Raw genomic sequence first — 19,239 nt, forward strand, 5'->3', positions numbered from 1 at the left:
GTCTTCTAAAAGTCATTGATGAATTTATTGTCACTGATTGGGAGACAATGGTCCAATGGTCCATCCCTTTGAGGAAAGGATCCATTTCCATTGTCCACTCCATTATGAGGATGAACAGGTCTGAACCTGCAGTATGCAACTTTCGAGACTCCATTTTGATGTCAAAACCAGTTTCTGGGGTTTATAAACCATAGAGTGTCACAGTGGAGAGGATTTCTTAAATACCGAAAGCAAACTAAGGGAGTCAACAATTCCACCCCTGTGTCGTGTCTGTTTGTTTGTTACATGTGTTATGTTGTCTCTTTGTCTGTCTTTATGTCAAGACTAGAAATTTGAAGAGGATTTGCATATCTGGTCACTGAATTCAACCACCAATTAGTTTTTAGGTCAACATAGGCCAAAAGGTCAACATAGGCCAAAAGGTCAACATAGGCCAAAGTTCACCAACTTTGTCAAATTTCTATAATCCTCAATTTTCATCCGATTGAATAGAAATTTGAAGAGGATTTGCATATCTGGTCGCTGAATTCAACCACCAAATAATTTTCTAGGTCAACATAGGCCAAAAGGTTAACTAATATTGGCCAAAAGGTCAACATCAGCCATAAGGTAAACATAGGCCAAAGTTCACCAACTTAGGTGCACTTTCTAAAATCCAAAATTTTCATCCGATTGACTTGAACTTTCACTGATTTTCACTGAACTTTAACTTTGAACAGGATTTGCATATCAGGTCACTGAATTCAATTACCAATTCTTTTTAAGGTCAAAGTTGTTTTCGCGATTGTGCAAGTATCGTACTCTGCACATCATCTTTCCTATTTGTTTGTCTGTGAGCAGGATATTTCAAAGAGTTATAGACAGATTCGGACGAAACTTGGTGGGAAGTTGAGTGCGCGTGTGACCAGGTCGAAATGATTCGATTTTGGTGAAGATCCAGATCTGGATACGATAATTTTTAAGTGATTCTTCACCATTGAGAGATTGGGCCTAAACGATACATAGCATGATATCTCAAAAAGGTGCGGACGGATTCGGACCAAACTAGGTGGATACATTGGATAGGTGACAAGAACAAGCCGATTCGATTTTGGTTCAGGTCCAAATCCAGATCCGGCCTATCGGTGGATACAAAACATAAACTGTTCAGCCTGGCGGAGGTGTGCTCGCTACCGAGTGGTGTTCTAGTTTAATCCTGTAGCCAGCTTCAATATGAGGAATATGATGTATATACATGTGGGGCATGGGCAGGGTAGCTTAGACAATTTGATTGGAGGTGTGCGCCCTCGCCTCAGCTGTCCAGCATTGGTTCAAACCTCGGCCAGATACAAATGGTCATCCTGGTGCTTTGCGGGCAGGGTGTCTTGGCCATTGGAGAAACGTTAACCCAGAAGACCTGCCTGCTAGCACTGGTGGATGTTACAGATTTGTCAAGAGTAGGCGAGTTTCCACCAAAGAGTAGGCGAGTTTCCACCAAAGAGTAAGCGAGTTTCCACCAAAGAGTAGGCGAGTTTCCACCAAAGAGTAGGCGAGTTTCCACCAAAGAGTCGGCGAGTTTCCACCAAAGAGTAGGCGAGTTTCCACCAAAGAGTAGGCGAGTTTCCACCAAAGAGTAGGCGAGTTTCCACCAAAGAGTAGGCGAGTTTCCACCAAAGAGTAGGCGAGTTTCCACCAAAGAGTAGGCGAGTTTCCACCAAAGAGTAGGCGAGTTTCCACCAAAGAGTAGGCGAGTTTCCACCAGCACCCTGAAACAAATTACAAGTTCCTGCCCAAATCGCCATTCGAAGAACATCAGGCCTGACCAGTTCGGGAAATAGTTGGGCGTAAAACGAAAATGTTCTCCAACCGATCGCCTTAATTAGGCGGGAATAATTTTGCATTCATTATGCGTTTTATTTTGGAGTAAATTTATTATTTACTTTAATATGTGCTCGGTCATTGTGTTTTCATCCTCAGGCTTTGTAAGGAGCCATGACATCAAAGGTTGACCCTGAAATCCTGCGACTGTACACCATTCGACGGCGCATCGGAAAGGGGGTATGTACCTGGTTATTTACCAAACAAATCTCACGTACATTGTAAAAAATACATTACATAATCCAGTTAGATTCTTCCATCATTTAATATCTCTCTTTGATGTGGTAATTGAATTGTTACTTTCAATAGTAATCAATTGTCTATCTTTCATTGTATATACACTGCGATGCAATTGATGGAGTTCTTATTCCTCCTAACCTTTCCCTAAGATTCTCATCTGCCCTTCCCTGTCAGTCAAAACACCCTCATTCCCTGTCAATTTGTTCCGCTATGAGCCTCGACTTTGTTAAGAAAGATTACCTATTGTTCTTGTGAGGATTATTATTATTATTCTCACATTTCGTGGAGACGATTCCAACAAACCGTTATAGCTAGCTCTACGAAACTTTAACTCATCATTAATTTTGTTTTTGCAATTTTTGACTTACATTGGCTGCCATTGCATATGACGTCATAAACGTGAAACATCTTCTCCACAACCGCTTAACGGATCAACGCAAAATTTTACAAATATGATCGCCTAGCCATGGGGATAAGACTTTGTGGAAAAAAAACCTCATCGGTCACTTGGTTTGGCGGCCATGTTGTATTTAAAAAGAAAAAAATGTTTTACTTCTCTGAAACCGCCTATCCGATCGATACAACACGTGAAACGCATGTTTCCATTCCGATGGGGCAAAATATTTGCAAACTATGACGTCATCAGTCACGTTGTTTGGCCGCCATCTTAAATTTAAGCAAAAAATGAAATAATTTTTTCTGGAGTACCTCTTAATGGATCATGCAAAATGTCATGCACATGATCAACTACTGATGTGGGTAAAGTATTTGTAAACTATGACATCATCAGTCATGTGATATGCTAGCCATATTGGATTTAAGGAAAATCTTGAGACATATTTTTCTCCAGAATTGCTGAACGGATCAATATTAAATTGCATTTGTAGGATCAACTCTCCATGAGGAAAAATGTTTCTGAACTATGAAATCATCAGTCACGTGGTATGGTGGCCATATTGGATTTAAGGGAAAAATATTTGAAAATCCATATCTCCAAAACCACTCAACGGATCAATCGGAAACTTCATACATAATATTGACGACACATGAAGAATTTTCTTTGCAAGCTATGACATCATCAGTCACATGGTATGGTGACCATCTTGGATTTAAAGGAAAATTTGAAAATCTACACATCTCCAGAACCACTTAACCGATCCAAACCAAAATTTACAGATATGATTGACTACCCATCAATAAATTTTATTGAGAATGATGATGTCATCATTCAGGTGGTATGGTGGCCATTTTGCCTGGAAGCCTATCATCACTGCTCACAGTTCTAGTTATTTTTGTTTTTTTTTATTGCTATACAATGTAGACTGCAGTTGCCTGTAAGTGTAAGTGATGGATTGATTTGTAGTTTTAGGAAGCTCTTGTGCAGTTGGTGTTGCTTGGGCTGCAGGTTCATTGTGCGGTGTGGAAAGCAGTGGACCGGTGGACAGGCGAGGTCGTGGCTATTAAGAAGATCTACAATGCTTTCCGCAACTTAACCGATGCACAGGTACAGTCGAGAAGTTTTGTGCTTTACTTTACTTTCTCGCCCAAAGTTCTGTACATCTATACATCCTAGCGGGAGGTTCTGTGAAAATTTACATCCGTGTAGGAAGCTCTGTCAATCTTTACATCCTTTCTGGAGGTTCTGTCGATCTTTACATCTTGTGGGAGATTCTGTGAAACTTTACATCCCTGTAGGAAGTTCTTTCAATCTTTACATCCTTTCTGGAGGTTCTGTCGATCTTTACATCTTGTGGGAGTTTCTGTCAATCTCTACATCCTCTCTGGAGGTTCTGTAGACCTTTACATCCTTGCAGGAGGTTTGATGAAACTTTACATCCTTGTGGGAAGTTCTGTCAATCTTTCCATTCTTGTGGGAGGTTCTGTCAAAATCTACATCCTTTCTGAAGGTTCTGTAGATCTTTATATCCTTGTGGGAGGTTCTGTGAAACTTTGCATCCTTTCTGGAGGTTCTGTATATCTTTACATCCTTGCGGGAAGTTTGGTGAAACTTTACATCCTTGTGGGAAGTTCTGTCAAACTCTACATCCTTTCTGGAGGTTCTGTATATCTTTACATCCTTGCGGGAGGTTTGTTGAAACTTTACATCCTTGTGGGAGTTTGTTTTCTGTTTTTCTGTCAAACAAAGTTTCTGTCAAACTCTACATCCTTTCTGAAGGTTCTGTAGATCTTTACATCCTTGCGGGAGGTTCTGTGAAACTTTGCATCCCTGTGGGAGTTATCTTGTCCCACCTTACTTTACTAAGTATGATAACTCGGCAGTTGGACATTGCAAGAACCTCGACTTGCAATGTCAGGCATGGCCATTTCTTCCTTCCTTGCATATCAGTTAACATTGGCGTGATATACATGAAGAAGCATGGATGTTAAAATAATTGACTTTGTTTTATGCTTGCGTGTCATCTTTCTGATGAACTACCTGATGCCAACGTTAATTTATAAATCCCTCTTTTCGTTTCAGAGGACCTTCCGGGAAGTCATTTTCCTCAAGGCAAGTTTGGAATATGGTCCTCTTTTTGTCCCCCGTCGCACCGCGGAGCGAAAGGGGGACTATGGTTTTCCCCTCCGTCCGTGTGTCCGTCCGTGCGGGCGTGCGTGCGTGCGTACGTGCGTACGTGCATGTGTGCGTGCGTGCATAAGCGAAGGACCGCATTTGAATTTGGTGTGTGGGTGCAACCCACGTCAAAATCCAAGATGGCCGCCGCCATGTATGTCTGAACCTTGTGAGCTGAATATCTTGAAAAATAAGCGACGTACCAACTTCTAGTCTGGTGTGTGGGTGTACATAGGCACAAGGAAGAACCCTATTGAAAATTGGGTCGCCACGTCAAAATCCAAGATGGCCGCCACCATATATATGTCTGAACATTGTGAGCGAAATATCTTGAAAAATAAGCGAAGTACCAACTTCTAATCTGGTGTGTGGGTGTATCTCGGCACAAGGAAGAACCCTATTGAAAATTGGGTCGCCACGTCAAAATCCAAGATGGCCGCCACCATATATATGTCTGAACATTGTGAGCGAAATATCTTGAAAAATAAGCGAAGTACCAACTTCTAATCTGGTGTGTGGGTGTATCTCGGCACAAGGAAGAACCCTATTGAAAATTGGGTCGCCACGTCAAAATCCAAGATGGCCGCCACTATATATATGTCTGAACATTGTGAGCGAAATATCTTGAAAAATAAGCGAAGTACCAACTTCTAATCTGGTGTGGGTGTATCTCGGCACAAGGAAGAACCCTATTGAAAATTGGGTCGCCACGTCAAAATCCAAGATGGCCGCCACCATATATATGTCTGAACATTGTGAGCGAAATATCTTGAAAAATAAGCGAAGTACCAACTTCTAATTTGGTGTGTGGGTGTATCTAGGCATATGGAAGAACGCTATTGAAAATTGGGTCGCGATATTCTTAGTGAAGAGGAGGCGATATATCGCTGGCACCCTGACAAATTACAAATTCCTGAACTAACCAGAAGAGGGAGCTGCATCAGCACCACAACCTCGCCTTCAGCCAATGATGCTACTCTGCAGATGATAAAGAAGATAGGACGTACTTTATAGACATTATAATTGTACATACTTTACAGACGTACTCCCATTCGAATCGTACGTACTTTATAGAGGTACGTATTTGAAAAGAAGATATATTGTAAGATTATGGCCTACAGTAGCACATTATTTGTGGACAGGCAGACAAACGGCCCCAAATGCAATGCCTTCACCATTGGGAGATAGGGCCAAAAACGATACATAGCAGGATATCTCAAAAAGTTATGCATGGATTTGGACGAAACTTGGTGGAGAGGTTGTGTGTGTGACAAGGAAGAATCGATTCAATTTTGGTGAAGATCTGAATATGGAATCGGATATGAGAATTATTTAATTTTTTAAGTGATTCTTCACCATTGAGTGATATGGCCAACCAGGTGGAGGTATGCTCTCTACTGAGTGCCGTTCTAGTTCCGTTTGCATCGGCAGAAAAATGTGGAGAAATAATTTTCTCAAACAAATGTTGAGAGAGGTATGCTGATGTCTACGGGGAAGTAAGGCGAAGCGACCTTGCGGGCCGGAGCCCTCTCCCTTTGAAGAAGGGCTCTCGCCCGGAGCATCGCTTCACTTTCTTTTCCATGGGAGACATCTTAAAGGATAGCATGCCACCCATGAGGCTTGTTATGGCCCATATGGGCATGAGTTACGTGTTTATTGACACCAGCCTCCATGTCATATCATTCAGTGTTAACACCCTAAAATATATATGGGAGTCTCCTTGAATAATTGATGGACATGGAAAAGACTGGGGACAATGAAAGACATTGTCAAACTGCTGAAAGTGATGTCAACTTTCATCCCTTTCATCCCAGGAAGTTGATCATCCAAACATAATCAAGATGAAAGACGTCATCCCAGCGGAGAACGACCGTGACATCTACCTTATCTTTGAGTTCATGGGTGTGTATGCCTCGGGTTTTGAACCAGGCAACCACAAAACATCCATCCAGGGATAATAAGTTGACCAATGTATTTTGCGAGTATTTGCCAAATCATTCACCAGCAGGTTATTCTATCAGAGGTGTAATGTAGTCACTTTCTTTTGTGGCAGATACCGACCTCCAGAAGGTCATTCAGAAGGGGAACATCCTCGAGGATGTCCACCAACGATACATCATGCACCAGCTTCTCCTTGCGACCAAGTATCTGCATTCTGTAAACATCATCCATCGGGATCTGAAGGTGTGATGCATTTCAAAGTGTATACCTTAGGTAACAGAGGAAGATATAAGAAGGGCCACGTGGGGTGGTGTCTCTGCTTGTGACAGCGGTTGCCATGGGAACGGCGGGCTGATATTCTACTATATAAGAGAGATTGTTGAATGCAGAGAATGAATGGGATGGCAACATAGAGAGTAACCCAGTTTTAGGACCGGCAGAGAAGATAACCGAGAAGGAAGTTGAGGAAGCGATAAAAGCAATGAAGAGTAGAAAAGCGGGAGGGCCGACGGGAGTTGTGGGAGATATGTTGAAGGCAGCCGGAAGTTGGGGTGTGAAGAGAATGACAGATCTCCAATCTGGTGGTGGTGGGACGGCAAGGCAACCAGAAGGGACGAGGTTCTCCTGACCACGTGGCCCTCGATCTGGGAAGCGAGAGGCGTTCCATTAGTGGACGCGCCCCTCACGCCCGACTTTTGGGCGGCCCCGGCAGGCCGTTTGTTTTGACGTTCCGTGACAGGCCCCGCACCCCCACCTCCGGGCCGACCGGGCGACCGGAATGAATCCCGGTGTCCCGATCCGAACCTTCAGAGCAGGCCGGCTGGGGAGTGACTGGCACCCCGTACCTGCACTTTCCGTCCTTCGAAAACCGATTCACTGAAAACCGATTCAAAATGGCCGCTCGCTACGATTTTCCACGATCACATTTTATTTTCACCACTTCAAATCGACCGAATTTCACCAAATAAGATACCACACTCGATGCGGGGATCTCATTTTCGTGGCAAAACTGTACACAGAATTCAAATTCGTTGTGAAATGGAGCCGTGCACCATAAAACCAAAATTTCCTCGGAATCGAGTCGTGCCGGGGACGTGATGACGTAACTGCGTTTACAGCCCGCATTCCAGTGGTTTTGGAACTGAGTACCCTCGTCCCTCTATACAAGGGGAAAGGTGACCCTCTGGAGTGTGGCTCGTATCGAGCGATAACGTTATTGGAGCATGGAATGAAGGTATTGGAAAGGGTGTTGGAGAGGAGGATAAGGAAGAAAGTGAAGATTGACGAAATGCAGTTTGGATTTATGCCAGGAAGAGGAACGACAGACTCGCTTTTTATTGTGAGGCAGTTGCAGGAGAAGTACATGGAGAAGAGGAAGAAGTTGTTTCTTGTGTTTGTTGATCTGGAGAAAGCATTCGATCGGGTTCCACGTGAAGTATTGACATGGGCATTGAGGAAGTTAGAAGTGGAGGAATGGTTGATCAGAGTCGTGATGACAATGTACAAAAGAGCGCGCACAGCTGTAAGGACGAAGGACGGGAACAGTGGTGAGTTTGAGGTGAAGGTGGGAGTGCATCAGGGGTCGGTACTAAGTCCACTACTATTTGTAGCTGCGATGGAGGTGCTGGCTCAGAACGTAAAGGAGGGTTTACCGTGGGAGTTGTTGTATGCAGATGATCTGGTGTTGATTGCAGAAAGTATGGATGGACTGAAGGAAAAGATGAACAAGTGGAAGGAATGTATGGAGACAAAAGGTCTGAAGGTGAATATCGGAAAGACGAAGGTGATGGCAAGTGGTAAAGCATGTGGTGAGGTGGAAAGAACTGGGAAGTGGCCATGTGCTGTGTGCAGGAAGTGTGTCGGAGTGAATTCCATTCAATGTACAATGTGCGCTAAGTGGGTTCATCAAAAATGTAGTGGTCTGAGAGGGTCATTAACCAGTGTGGCAGCTACATTCAAATGTAAGGTGTGCACAGAGTGAGCTGCAGATGGAGGAAATGTTGAGTTGGATCCTGGAAACGGCGTGAAGCTGGAAGGTGTGAAAACATTTTGTTACCTCGGAGACATGCTGAATGGAGAAGGTGGATCAGACTCAGCAACGGTTGCTCGAGTGAGATGTGCATGGAAGAAGTTTCGGGAACTGAGTGGCGTGCTGACGAGGGGGGAGTGTCGTTGAAGCTGAAGGGAAAGGTGTATGCTGCATGTGTGAGAAGTGTTATTGTTGGAACCCATCTGTGGATCGGTCCCATCGGCCGATGGGTCTGACCCGTTTGCGGATGTGTTGTTCACCTTGAAGGAATGTGTATGCATCAATGGTGGATGAGTATGTTTATTTGAACCTAAAAATAAGCAATTGATGTCATAAATGTTTAGAAAGCAGTCCGTGACATGTGGTTTGTCGATAACCGTTTGTCGATAAGATAAAAATAAGATAATGTCGCTCAATTTAAAAACGCTGGTCTACTTCGCTGGTGGCACTGGCAGACTCAGCTCTCCATTGTTTATACTAGGGCATGCCCGTACTATATCTATATCTAAAATTATATCCCCCCCCTCTATTTACATGAAATGGTTTGGTCCAAAGCGAACGGCTTGCGAGTGGTGACAATCCCCCCCCTCTATTTACATGCAATGGTTTGGTCCAAAGCGAACGGCTTCCGGAGTTTGGTAAAGAAATCGCCATCGCGTGCACAAACGCGCAGGAAAGCGAATGAATCGCAAATTCGTTTTTATTAGTTGTAAAACATAGTTTAACGCCAACATAGTTTGCAAACGTGAAATAAATGAATACGCTCTCAAATGTGCCATCCGAGGCAGAGTGTGCCCGCCACGTTCGGCACACGCGATCGTTCGCTGCTCTCTGATTGGTTGAATCGTTTTTTGGACATAGCTCGGTAAGTAATTGTCCGATTAATATGAAACCTTGAAAAGGCACATCCTCGGGTCCCCAGCAATATACCTGGCAAGTTAAAAGTATATCGGACCCGTGGTTGTCGAGAAACAGCGGTCACAGACAAACGTACAGACAGAGATTACTGGAATTATAGATAGACTAGGGCATGCCCGTACTATATCTATATCTAAAATTATATCCCCCCCCTCTATTTACATGAAATGGTTTGGTCCAAAGCGAACGGCTTGCGAGTGGTGACAATCCCCCCCCTCTATTTACATGCAATGGTTTGGTCCAAAGCGAACGGCTTCCGGAGTTTGGTAAAGAAATCGCCATCGCGTGCACAAACGCGCAGGAAAGCGAATGAATCGCAAATTCGTTTTTATTAGTTTTAAAACTTTATTAAAACATAGTTTAACGGCAACATAGTTTTCCAACGTGAAATAAATGAATACGCTCTCAAATGTGCCATCCGAGGCAGAGTGTGCCCGCCACGTTCGGCACACGCGATCGTTCGCTGCTCTCTGATTGGTTGAATCGTTTTTTGGACATAGCTCGGTAAGTAATTGTCCGATTAATATGAAACCTTGAAAAGGCACATCCTCGGGTCCCCAGCAATATACCTGGCAAGTTAAAAGTATATCGGACCCGTGGTTGTCGAGAAACAGCGGTCACAGACACACAGACAGACACACAGAGATTACTGGCATTATAGATAGATAGCAATTCCTGGCATGCCTTAATCACCCCAAAGCTAAAGATGAAGGTGTGGCTTCGTAATCGGGGCATTGTCAATTATATAAACACAATAATGCATTATGTGATTCTATGAGGCCCTCAGTGTGATTCTATGAGGCCCTCAGCGATGGGTCTGACCCGTTTGCGGATCCACAGATGGGTCGCCCATCTGCGGATCCGCAAACGGGTCAGACCCATCGGCCGATGGGACCGATCCACAGATGGGTTCCAACATTATGATTTACTAGGGCATGCCCGTACTATATATATATCTAAAATTATATCCCCCCCCTCTATTTACATGAAATGGTTTGGTCCATTCGCAAAGCCAAAGCGAACGGCTTGCGAGTACGGTGACAATCCCCCCCCCCCCTCTATTTACATGAAATGGTTTGGTCCAAAGCGAACGGCTTGCGAGTACGGTGACAATCCCCCCCCTCTATTTACATGAAATGGTTTGGTCCAAAGCGAACGGCTTGCGAGTACGGTGACAATCCCCCCACTCTATTTACATGAAATGGTTTGGTCCAAAGCGAACGGCTTGCGGAGTTTGGTAAAGAAATCGCCATAGCGTGCACAAACGCGCAGGAAAGCGAAAGAATCGCAAATTAGTTTTAATTAGTTTTAAAACATAGTTTAACGCCAACATAGCGGCAACATAGTTTGCCAACGTGAAATAAATGAATACGCTCTCAAATGTGCCGTCCGAGGCAGAGTCTGTTCGGCACGTTCGGCACACGTGATAGCTCGCTGCTCTCTGATTGGTTGAATCGTTTTTTGGACATAGCTCGGTAACTACTTCTCCGATTAATATGAAACCTTGAAAAGGCACATCCTCGGGTCCCCAGCAATATACCTGGCAAGTTTCAAGTATATCGGACCCGTGGTTGTCGAGAAACAGCGGTCACAGACAAACAAACAAACACACAGACACACAGACACACAGAGATTACTGGAATTATAGATAGATGGGAGCGAGACATGGGTAATGAACGTAGAGCAGCAACGAAGGCTGGAAAGGGTGGAAATGCGAATGGTTCGACGGATGTGCAGAGTATCGTTGAGAGAGAGGAAGACAAATGATGAATTGTGAAAGATGATGGGAATAGAGCCTGTGATTGATGCTGTGAAGAGGAACAGTTTGAGATGGTTTGGTCATGTGTTGAGGAAGGACGAAAGTGACTGGTTGAGAAGAGTGATGTAAATGAATGTAGAAGGAAGTAGAGGATGGGGAAGACCGAGAAAGACTTTGCTAAAGATGGTCGAAGAAGAAATGCGGGCAAGGGGGTTAACAAGGGGAGATGCAGAAAATAGGGCAAAATGGAGAAGATTGTCATGGGGACCGCAAGGCGAACCCCCGCTCTAGCAGGGAAAATGGCCTTAAAATGCCTGTTGTTTGTTGTTGTATAAGAGAGATGTCTGTCTGTGTGTCGCCATTTTTCTCAGAGATGGATAAATGGATCTTCGTCAATCTTTCAGAGGTTAATCAGTGAATGCCTGGGAGTGTTTTAGGCAAAAAAAAATTTTTGAAAAAAAAGATCGTTTTTTGGGAATTTTTTTTTTCATCGCTCGATAGTGCCCAAGCCTTTTTGTCCACCGTCGCACCGCGGAGCGAAAGGGGGACTGTGGTTTTCCCCTCCGTCCGTGTGTCCATCCGTGCGTGCGGGCGTGCGTGCGTACGTGCTTGCGTGCGTGCGTAAGCGAAGGACCGCATTCGAATTTGGTGTGTGGGTGCAACCCACGTCAAAATCCAAGATGGCCGCCGCCATGTACAGTCACGTGAAAAAGTAAGTACACCCCATGTAAAGTTTTGACTTTTTCAACATATTTCAACATACAGCTATTTGATCTTCATTTCAACAATATTGACAGATAAAGGTGATATAATATAACAAATATCATGAAACATTTACATTTTGTAGTCCATTGTATAATTTAAATAAACAAAAATGCAAATTTCGCATGTGGAAAAAGTAAGTACACCCTTCATTTATCACTCCTTCAAATACCTAAAATTAGAATCAGGTGCACCAGCTCAGGTGCAAATGATTAGAACATCGTTAGAGAGAATCTTGGAGGAACCAGTCTTATTTAAACCTCAGACATTTCGTTTGGTTTGCTCTTTGTTGTTGAAGTGAGCGGCGTCACCATGCATAGATCAAAAGAGCTCTCTGAGGCCTTCAGAAAGAAGGTTATAGATACCTACGAGTCTGGGAAGGGATTTAAAAAGATCTCCAAACAATTTGAAATCAATCATTCGACTGTCCGGTAGATCATCTGCAGGTGGAGAAGATTCCAAACAACTGCTAACTTGTTCAGGCCAGGCCGCCCCAGCAAGTTCAGCCCGAGAGCAGACCGCAAGATGCAGATAGAAGTCTCTGAGAACCCCAGAATGTCATCACGGGACCTACAGGTAGCTCTTGCCACTGTTGATGACAAAGTGCACGAGTCTACCATTAGAAAGAGGCTGCACAAATTTGATCTACATGGGAGGTGTGCCAGGAGGAAACCTTTGCTGTCCAGAAAGAACATCAGGGCAAGACTAAAGTTTGCCAATGAACACCTAGGCAAAGACCAGCACTTCTGGAACAATGTGCTCTGGACAGATGAGTCAAAGGTAGAGCTATTTGGCCACAGTACCAGAAGACATGTTTGGCGAAAACCAAAGACAGAATTTGACCACAAGAACCTGATACCAACTGTAAAGCATGGTGGTGGAAATATTATGGTTTGGGGCAGCTTTGCTGCATCAAGGCCTGGGCAGCACACCATCATAGAATCCACTATGAATTCTTCATTGTACCAGAGGGTGCTTGAGGATAATGTGAGGCCATCTGTCGGAGAGTTGAAGCTCAACCGAAGGTGGACCATGCAACATGACAATGACCCTAATCATACCAGAAAATCCACCAAGGAATGGCTGAAAGAAAGAAATGGAGGGTTCTGGAATGGCCAAGTCAAAGCCCGGATCTAAATCCCATCGAGATGTTGTGGGGGGATTTGAAACGAGCTGTGCAGCAACGAAGGTTGGAAAGGGTGGAAATGCGAATGGTTCGACGGATGTGCGGAGTATCGTTGAGAGAGAGGAAGACAAATGATGAATTGCGAAAGATGATGGGAATAGAGCCTGTGATTGATGCTGTGAAGAGGAACAGGTTGAGATGGTTTGGTCATGTGTTGAGGAAGGATGAAAGTGACTGGTTGAGAAGAGTGATGGAAATGAATGTAGAAGGAAGTAGAAGACGGGGAAGACCGAGAAAGACTTGGCTAAAGATGGTGGAAGAAGAAATGCGGGCAAGGGGGTTAACAAGGAGAGATGCAGAAAATAGGGCAAAATGGAGAAGATTGTCATGGGGACCGCAAGGCTAACCCCCGCTCTAGCAGGGAAAATGGCCTTTAAAATGCATGTTGTTGTTGTTGTTGTTGTTGTTGTGCATGCAAGAAACCCCTCAAGCATCGCACAGCTGAAAGAATTCTGCATGGAGGAGTGGGCAAAAATTTCTCCCAGTCGATGTCAGAGACTGGTAGACAGTTATAAGAAACGCCTACTAGAGGTTGTTTCTGCCAAAGGGGGCAATACCACCTATTAGAGCCAAGGGTGTACTTACTTTTTCCACATGCGGAATTTGCATTTATGTTTATTTAAATCATACAATGGACTACAAAATGTAAATGTTTCATGATATTTGTTATATTATATCACCTTTATCTGTCAATATTGTTGAAATGAAGATCAAATAGCTGTATGTTGAAATATGATGAAAAAGTCAAAACTTTACATGGGGTGTACTTACTTTTTCACGTGACTGTATGTCTGACGCCATGTATGTCTGAACCTTGTGAGCGGAATATCTTGGAAAAATAAGCGAAGTACCAACTTCTAATCTGGTGTGTGGTTGTATCCTCCTCCCCCGCCCGGCAACGCCGGGTACTTCTGCTAGTATGTGATAAGGCGAAGGTAGGATTTAGCCAGGTTGGGCTCATTGGGAAGCTGGTTTTGTTCCAGGAAACTCTCCCGAGTCTCTTATTGTTCGAGCAATAGCAGGATATCTCAAAATCTTTCAGAAGTAGACTCCTGCCTAATGTCATGTGGTCTGTGCTCTTCCTGGAGTGGTACTTTGTGCCATCAACTCCCTTTCTGGTTTCTCATCATCGGCCATCCCACTTCTAATCATGCTTCTGCACCGTGGCTTCCTTTTTATAGTTTGTCCTTTGGGGTGGAGGGGAGTCCATCACCCTCTGCCTTGGTGTGTTCATACCAAACCAGACTCGAGTGGATTGGCTGGGTTTGATAGTCCATTTTGGATTATGGAAGAGATGTATAATCATGAAAAGGAGGAGCGGTTGATGGGGAAACACTGTTTTTTGGGACTCCACGTCGCTCTAACTACTTGATTCACCTTCGGCCTCACACACATGGTCACAAGGTCCCCACCCGACAGCACAATCTCATTGGTGTTTTCTATAATATTTGTACGCCACTACCCTCACCCCACCACACTCTTTCTGCAATGCATGGAACACCAAAAAAAATCTTTCAAGGACACTTGGGGACATCAGTGTCCTTTACCTGAATCACAAGGCATAACGAGCCATTTGCGCTCATGGGAGCACCAAACAGGCCAATGTGAAAGCAACCCTCGATTTATGGTGTTTCACCCTGCCGTGTTGTTCCACAGCCATCAAACATCTTGTTGAACACTGAGTGTGTCGTGAAGTTGTGCGATTTCCGGTTGGCCTGCTCGCTCACCCCACCTCCCCTCGGTGGACTGAATAGTGGCGTGACCACCTGCTGGTACTGCCCACCTGAGATCCTGCTTTCCACACCTTGGTCAGTATTCAGTAAGAATTGTCCATTGGAACTTTACGCACTTTGTTTGATGGAAGTACATGCCCTTGAAAATGTGGTGGTTGTGGCGTGGTCTTGTAGTTATGGCAAGGCCGCGGACCTCTGGGCTCTGGGCTGCGTTCTGGCCGAGATGTTGAGTGGTCATCCTCTCTTCCCTGGCTCCTCAACCCTCGATCAACTGCAGCGAATTATTCGCTTCGTCCCTCCTGCTTCTCTACAAGGCAAGTCCATAAAACTCGCCTTTCACTCACTTGGGCTCTTCCTGTGAGGGCTTCTGGGTAAAATATTGTCATTGAAATCTTCCGCGTGTTGTTTTCTGGCAGAGCTGGCAACCTTGAGGCCTGACTGCACCGCACTTGCAGAACGCTTGGTTTGGTGCGTTCCCTCAGCACCTACATCACTGTCTATATAGCGACCGGCAATTTACACGATCAAAGTAGCACCTTGAAATACCTGCACATAACGGCCTGCACAAAGCAACGAGCTCCTGAGTTTTCTTGCCCGTGGCTGCTCATTTCTTCGTTTCTAGACCCCTGATTTTTTTTCAGCCCAATTTCCGTGCACCACCGAACGCAACTTTTTGTGCCGGGTGCAGTAAGCACCAACCGCTGTACAAAGAGATCCCCGATGCGGCCGCCGACGCACTGCACTTGCTGCACCAACTGCTCGTGTTCAACCCAGTGCGGCGCACGTCGGCAGCGGATGCACTGCTGCACCCCTACGTGTCGAGGTATGCACTATTCGATGCCAGCTGCGTGGCGATGACCTAGTGGAGTATTCCTACCAAAGGGTCATCCATCGTAACTAAAATACCGGCTGTCCGTGCTGCCACATGGAATGAATCCGGAAAAAAATGTTCACAAGTTGTTTCACTGGTAATGTTTGGCTTGACCCCAAAGTGTTGTGCAATGAGATCACATCCTTTGTTTTTTTTTGATGAAGGATGATAAAACATGTTCCCTTACAGTGACCTTCAACATAAGAGAAGGCCATTCGGCCCATCAAAGCCTGGGCAATGGTTGCTGGTCTGTGCTCTCTACTTTTTAAAGTTAGAGTCTGGTTAAAGCAAAGAAGGTTTTGGAGGCCGGCTGTTCGAACTCATACCAAACCCTTAAAAAATGGTACTTACTGCATATACAGACTTGGCATTTAATATGGAATATTTTTTTGTGGGGGTGAACTTACTTTTCAAGATGTCTTAGAACCAAAAGTTCATTGGAATTATGTTGAAATTATTCTAGGTTTTGTTAATGTGACCTTTAAAAGAAACAAAAACCACATTTGACATTTCGAAACAAATAAATTGATCCTTGAAAGTGATGTAAACTGATATCGAACTCAATTCATGGACAGTACTGTGTTAAACGTCTGTACGTTTTCCAGAAGTATCTCTTTATTTTGCACATTAGCCAAAAAATTTTTAAACAAAAGTTAAATTACGACTGGGATTACGGACAGTAAAATTACAGTTCAGTACTTCGTGTGACCCCGACGTGCATTCAGGAGAGCACGTACACGTTGAGGCATGCTGTTCACGAGATTTGCCAAGGTTTGGACAGGAATCGCTTTCCATGCAGTGACAATACAACAACAACAACATGCATTTTAAGGCCATGTTCCCTGCTAGAGCGGGGGTTAGCCTTGCGGTCCCCATGACAATCTTCTCCATTTTGCCCTATTTTCTGCATCTCTCCTTGTTAACCCCCTTGCCCGCATTTCTTCTTCCACCATCTTTAGCCAAGCCTTTCTCGGTCTTCCCCGTCCTCTACTTCCTTCTACATTAACTTCCATCACTCTTCTCAACCAGTCACTTTCATCCTTCCTCAATACATGACCAAACCATCTCAACCTGTTCCTCTTCACAGCATCAATCACAGGCAATATTCCCATCATCTTTCGCAATGCATCATTTGTCTTCCTCTCTCTCAACGATACTCCGCACATCCATCGAACCATTCGCATTTCCACCCTTTCCAGCCTTCGTTGCTGCTCTACGTTCATTACCCATGTCTCGCTCCCATAAATCATAACACTTCTCACACATGCAGCATACACCTTTCCCTTCAGCTTCAGCGACACTCTCCTCCCCATCAGCACGCCACTCAGTTCCCGAAACTTCTTCCATGCACATCTCACTTGAGCAACCGTTGCCGAGTCTGATCCACCTTCTCCATTCAGCATGTCTCCGAGGTAGCAAAATGTTTTCACACCTTCCAGCTTCACGCCGTCTCCAAGATCCAACTCAACATTTCCTCCATCTGCAGCTCACTCTGTGCACACCTTACATTTGAATGTAGCTGCCACACTGGTTAATGACCCTCTCAGACCACTACATTTTTGATGAACCCACTCAGCACACATTGTACATTGAATGGAGTTCACTCCGACACCCTTCCTGCACACAGCACACGGCCACTTCCCAGTTCTTTCCACCTCACCACATGCTTTACCACTTGCCATCACCTTTGTCTTTCCGATATTCACCTTCAGACCTTTTGTCTCCATACATTCCTTCCACTTGTTCATCTTTTCCTTCAGTCCATCCATACTTTCCGCAATCAACACCAGATCATCTGCATACAACAACTCCCACGGTAAACCCTCCTTTACGGTCTGAGCCAGCACCTCCATCACAGCTACAAATAGTAGTGGACTTAGTACCGACCCCTGATGCACTCCCACCTTCACCTCAAACTCACCACTGTTCCCGTCCTTCGTCCTTACAGCTGTGCGTGCTCTTTTGTACATTGCCATCACTACTCTGATCAACCATTCCTCCACTCCTAACTTCCTCAATGCCCATGTCAATACTTTGCGTGGAACCCTATCGAATGCTTTTTTTTTTTTTTTTTTTGTATACAAGATCGAGGCTCGTGAAAGAGCGAACATTAATCACACAGAAAGACAAACCGACACATAAAACATATAACATCGGGAGCGGTAGACAAGATGGGGAGAGAGGGGGAAGGACACAAACACAACATTTGAGAGCAGGGACCGAGAGACATGGAGACATCGAGAGATCTGAGAGAGGGCGAGGGCTTTGGGGGGGGGCATGGGAAGGGGGCGGTGGGAGAGGTATAAAACATATGGACACTGCCAGGACTTCCAGGAAAGAAGTTGGAATTTCAAACAAGGTGGATCTGGGGTGAATTAGCGGGGGTAGAAAAGATCAAGGTTTTGGATGGGGGAAGATAAGAGATGGTGGTGAACAGCTGTTTTAAAGACCTGGAGGGAGGAGTGGGATTGAAGGGAGTGTGGGAGTTTGTTCCAGAGGCGGGAGAAAAGAGGAATGAAGGAGTGAAGGTGAGCAGAGAGTCGAGATTTTGGCAGTTTAACCATCAGAGGCTTGCTGGCAGATCTTGTGCGACCTGTAGGAATATTTGGGGGACAGAGCACAGAGAGAGCTGGGGGAGCAAGGCCGGAGAGGAGTCGGTAGAAGACAGAAAGACCACCTACCTGCCTGCGGTGAGTGAGTGAAAGGCCCTCAGAGATAGCTTCATCGCGGGAGATTCCAATGATTCTGAAAGCTTTGGTTTCAACAGCGTGAAGCCGAGCTAGGTGTGAGGCAGGAGCACCAGCCCATAGGGGAGAACAGTATTCCATTGAGCTGCGGATGAAAGCCTTGTATGTGGTGAGGAGCTCAGGTGTGCCTAGGAAGGACTTCGCACGACGGAGGATGCCCAGTCGGCGACTGGCTTTGCAGGCCAGCTTGGAAATGTGGTTTTCCCAAGAAAGATCATGGCAGATAGTGAGACCCAAAAGCTTGAGCGACAGAACTTCTTGGAGAGGATTGTTGAGAAAGTAGATGGGAGGGTTGTCCAGTCGATCTTTTCGGAGAGACATAGTAAGAGTGTGAGATTTGTCAGGATTGAAAGACATGTTCCACTTGTTTGACCAGTCTGTGATTTTGTCCAGGTCTTCAGAGAGTGAGGAGGCTGCAGACTGCCGATCTGAGGGAAGAGGAATGGAGCGGCAGAGAGTGGAGTCATCAGCAAAGAGATAGAGAGGATTTTCCAGAGAGTCGGAGAGATCATTGATAAAGACCAGAAAAAGCACAGGGCCCAGCACATTGCCTTGGGGAACTCCAGCCTGAACAGGAAGGGGAGATCAGAGAAATCCATTCAGGGCCACACGTTGACTACGACC

The 19,239-nt window shown here is 45.0% G+C and overlaps 2 protein-coding genes across 5 annotated transcripts in view; one reads left to right on the forward strand and one right to left on the reverse strand.

Annotated features, from left to right (window-relative positions):
* Window positions 1-17,873, reverse strand: part of LOC144892253 (uncharacterized) — a 350,787-nt gene extending 332,914 nt beyond the window's left edge. The window contains exon 1 of the mRNA XM_078777928.1: window positions 17,779-17,873. Coding sequence (XP_078634054.1) covers window positions 17,779-17,844 — 66 coding nt within the window. The 5' untranslated portion in view covers window positions 17,845-17,873. The remainder of the gene's footprint in view (window positions 1-17,778) is intronic.
* Window positions 1-19,239, forward strand: part of LOC137427672 (extracellular signal-regulated kinase 2) — a 57,261-nt gene that overhangs the window by 21,289 nt on the left and 16,733 nt on the right. For all 4 annotated transcript variants that reach the window (XM_078777929.1, XM_068117308.2, XM_068117306.2 and 1 more), the window contains exons 2-10: window positions 1,957-2,037; window positions 3,503-3,601; window positions 4,577-4,606; window positions 6,484-6,571; window positions 6,723-6,853; window positions 14,921-15,072; window positions 15,172-15,311; window positions 15,414-15,465; window positions 15,686-15,820. In XM_078777929.1, coding sequence (XP_078634055.1) covers window positions 1,972-2,037; window positions 3,503-3,601; window positions 4,577-4,606; window positions 6,484-6,571; window positions 6,723-6,853; window positions 14,921-15,072; window positions 15,172-15,311; window positions 15,414-15,465; window positions 15,686-15,820 — 893 coding nt within the window. In that variant the 5' untranslated portion in view covers window positions 1,957-1,971. The remainder of the gene's footprint in view (window positions 1-1,956; window positions 2,038-3,502; window positions 3,602-4,576; window positions 4,607-6,483; window positions 6,572-6,722; window positions 6,854-14,920; window positions 15,073-15,171; window positions 15,312-15,413; window positions 15,466-15,685; window positions 15,821-19,239) is intronic.

This window comes from Myxine glutinosa, chromosome 5 (assembly GCF_964187855.1).
Source record: "Myxine glutinosa chromosome 5, kmMyxGlut1.1, whole genome shotgun sequence".
Lineage (NCBI taxonomy): Eukaryota > Metazoa > Chordata > Myxini > Myxiniformes > Myxinidae > Myxine > Myxine glutinosa.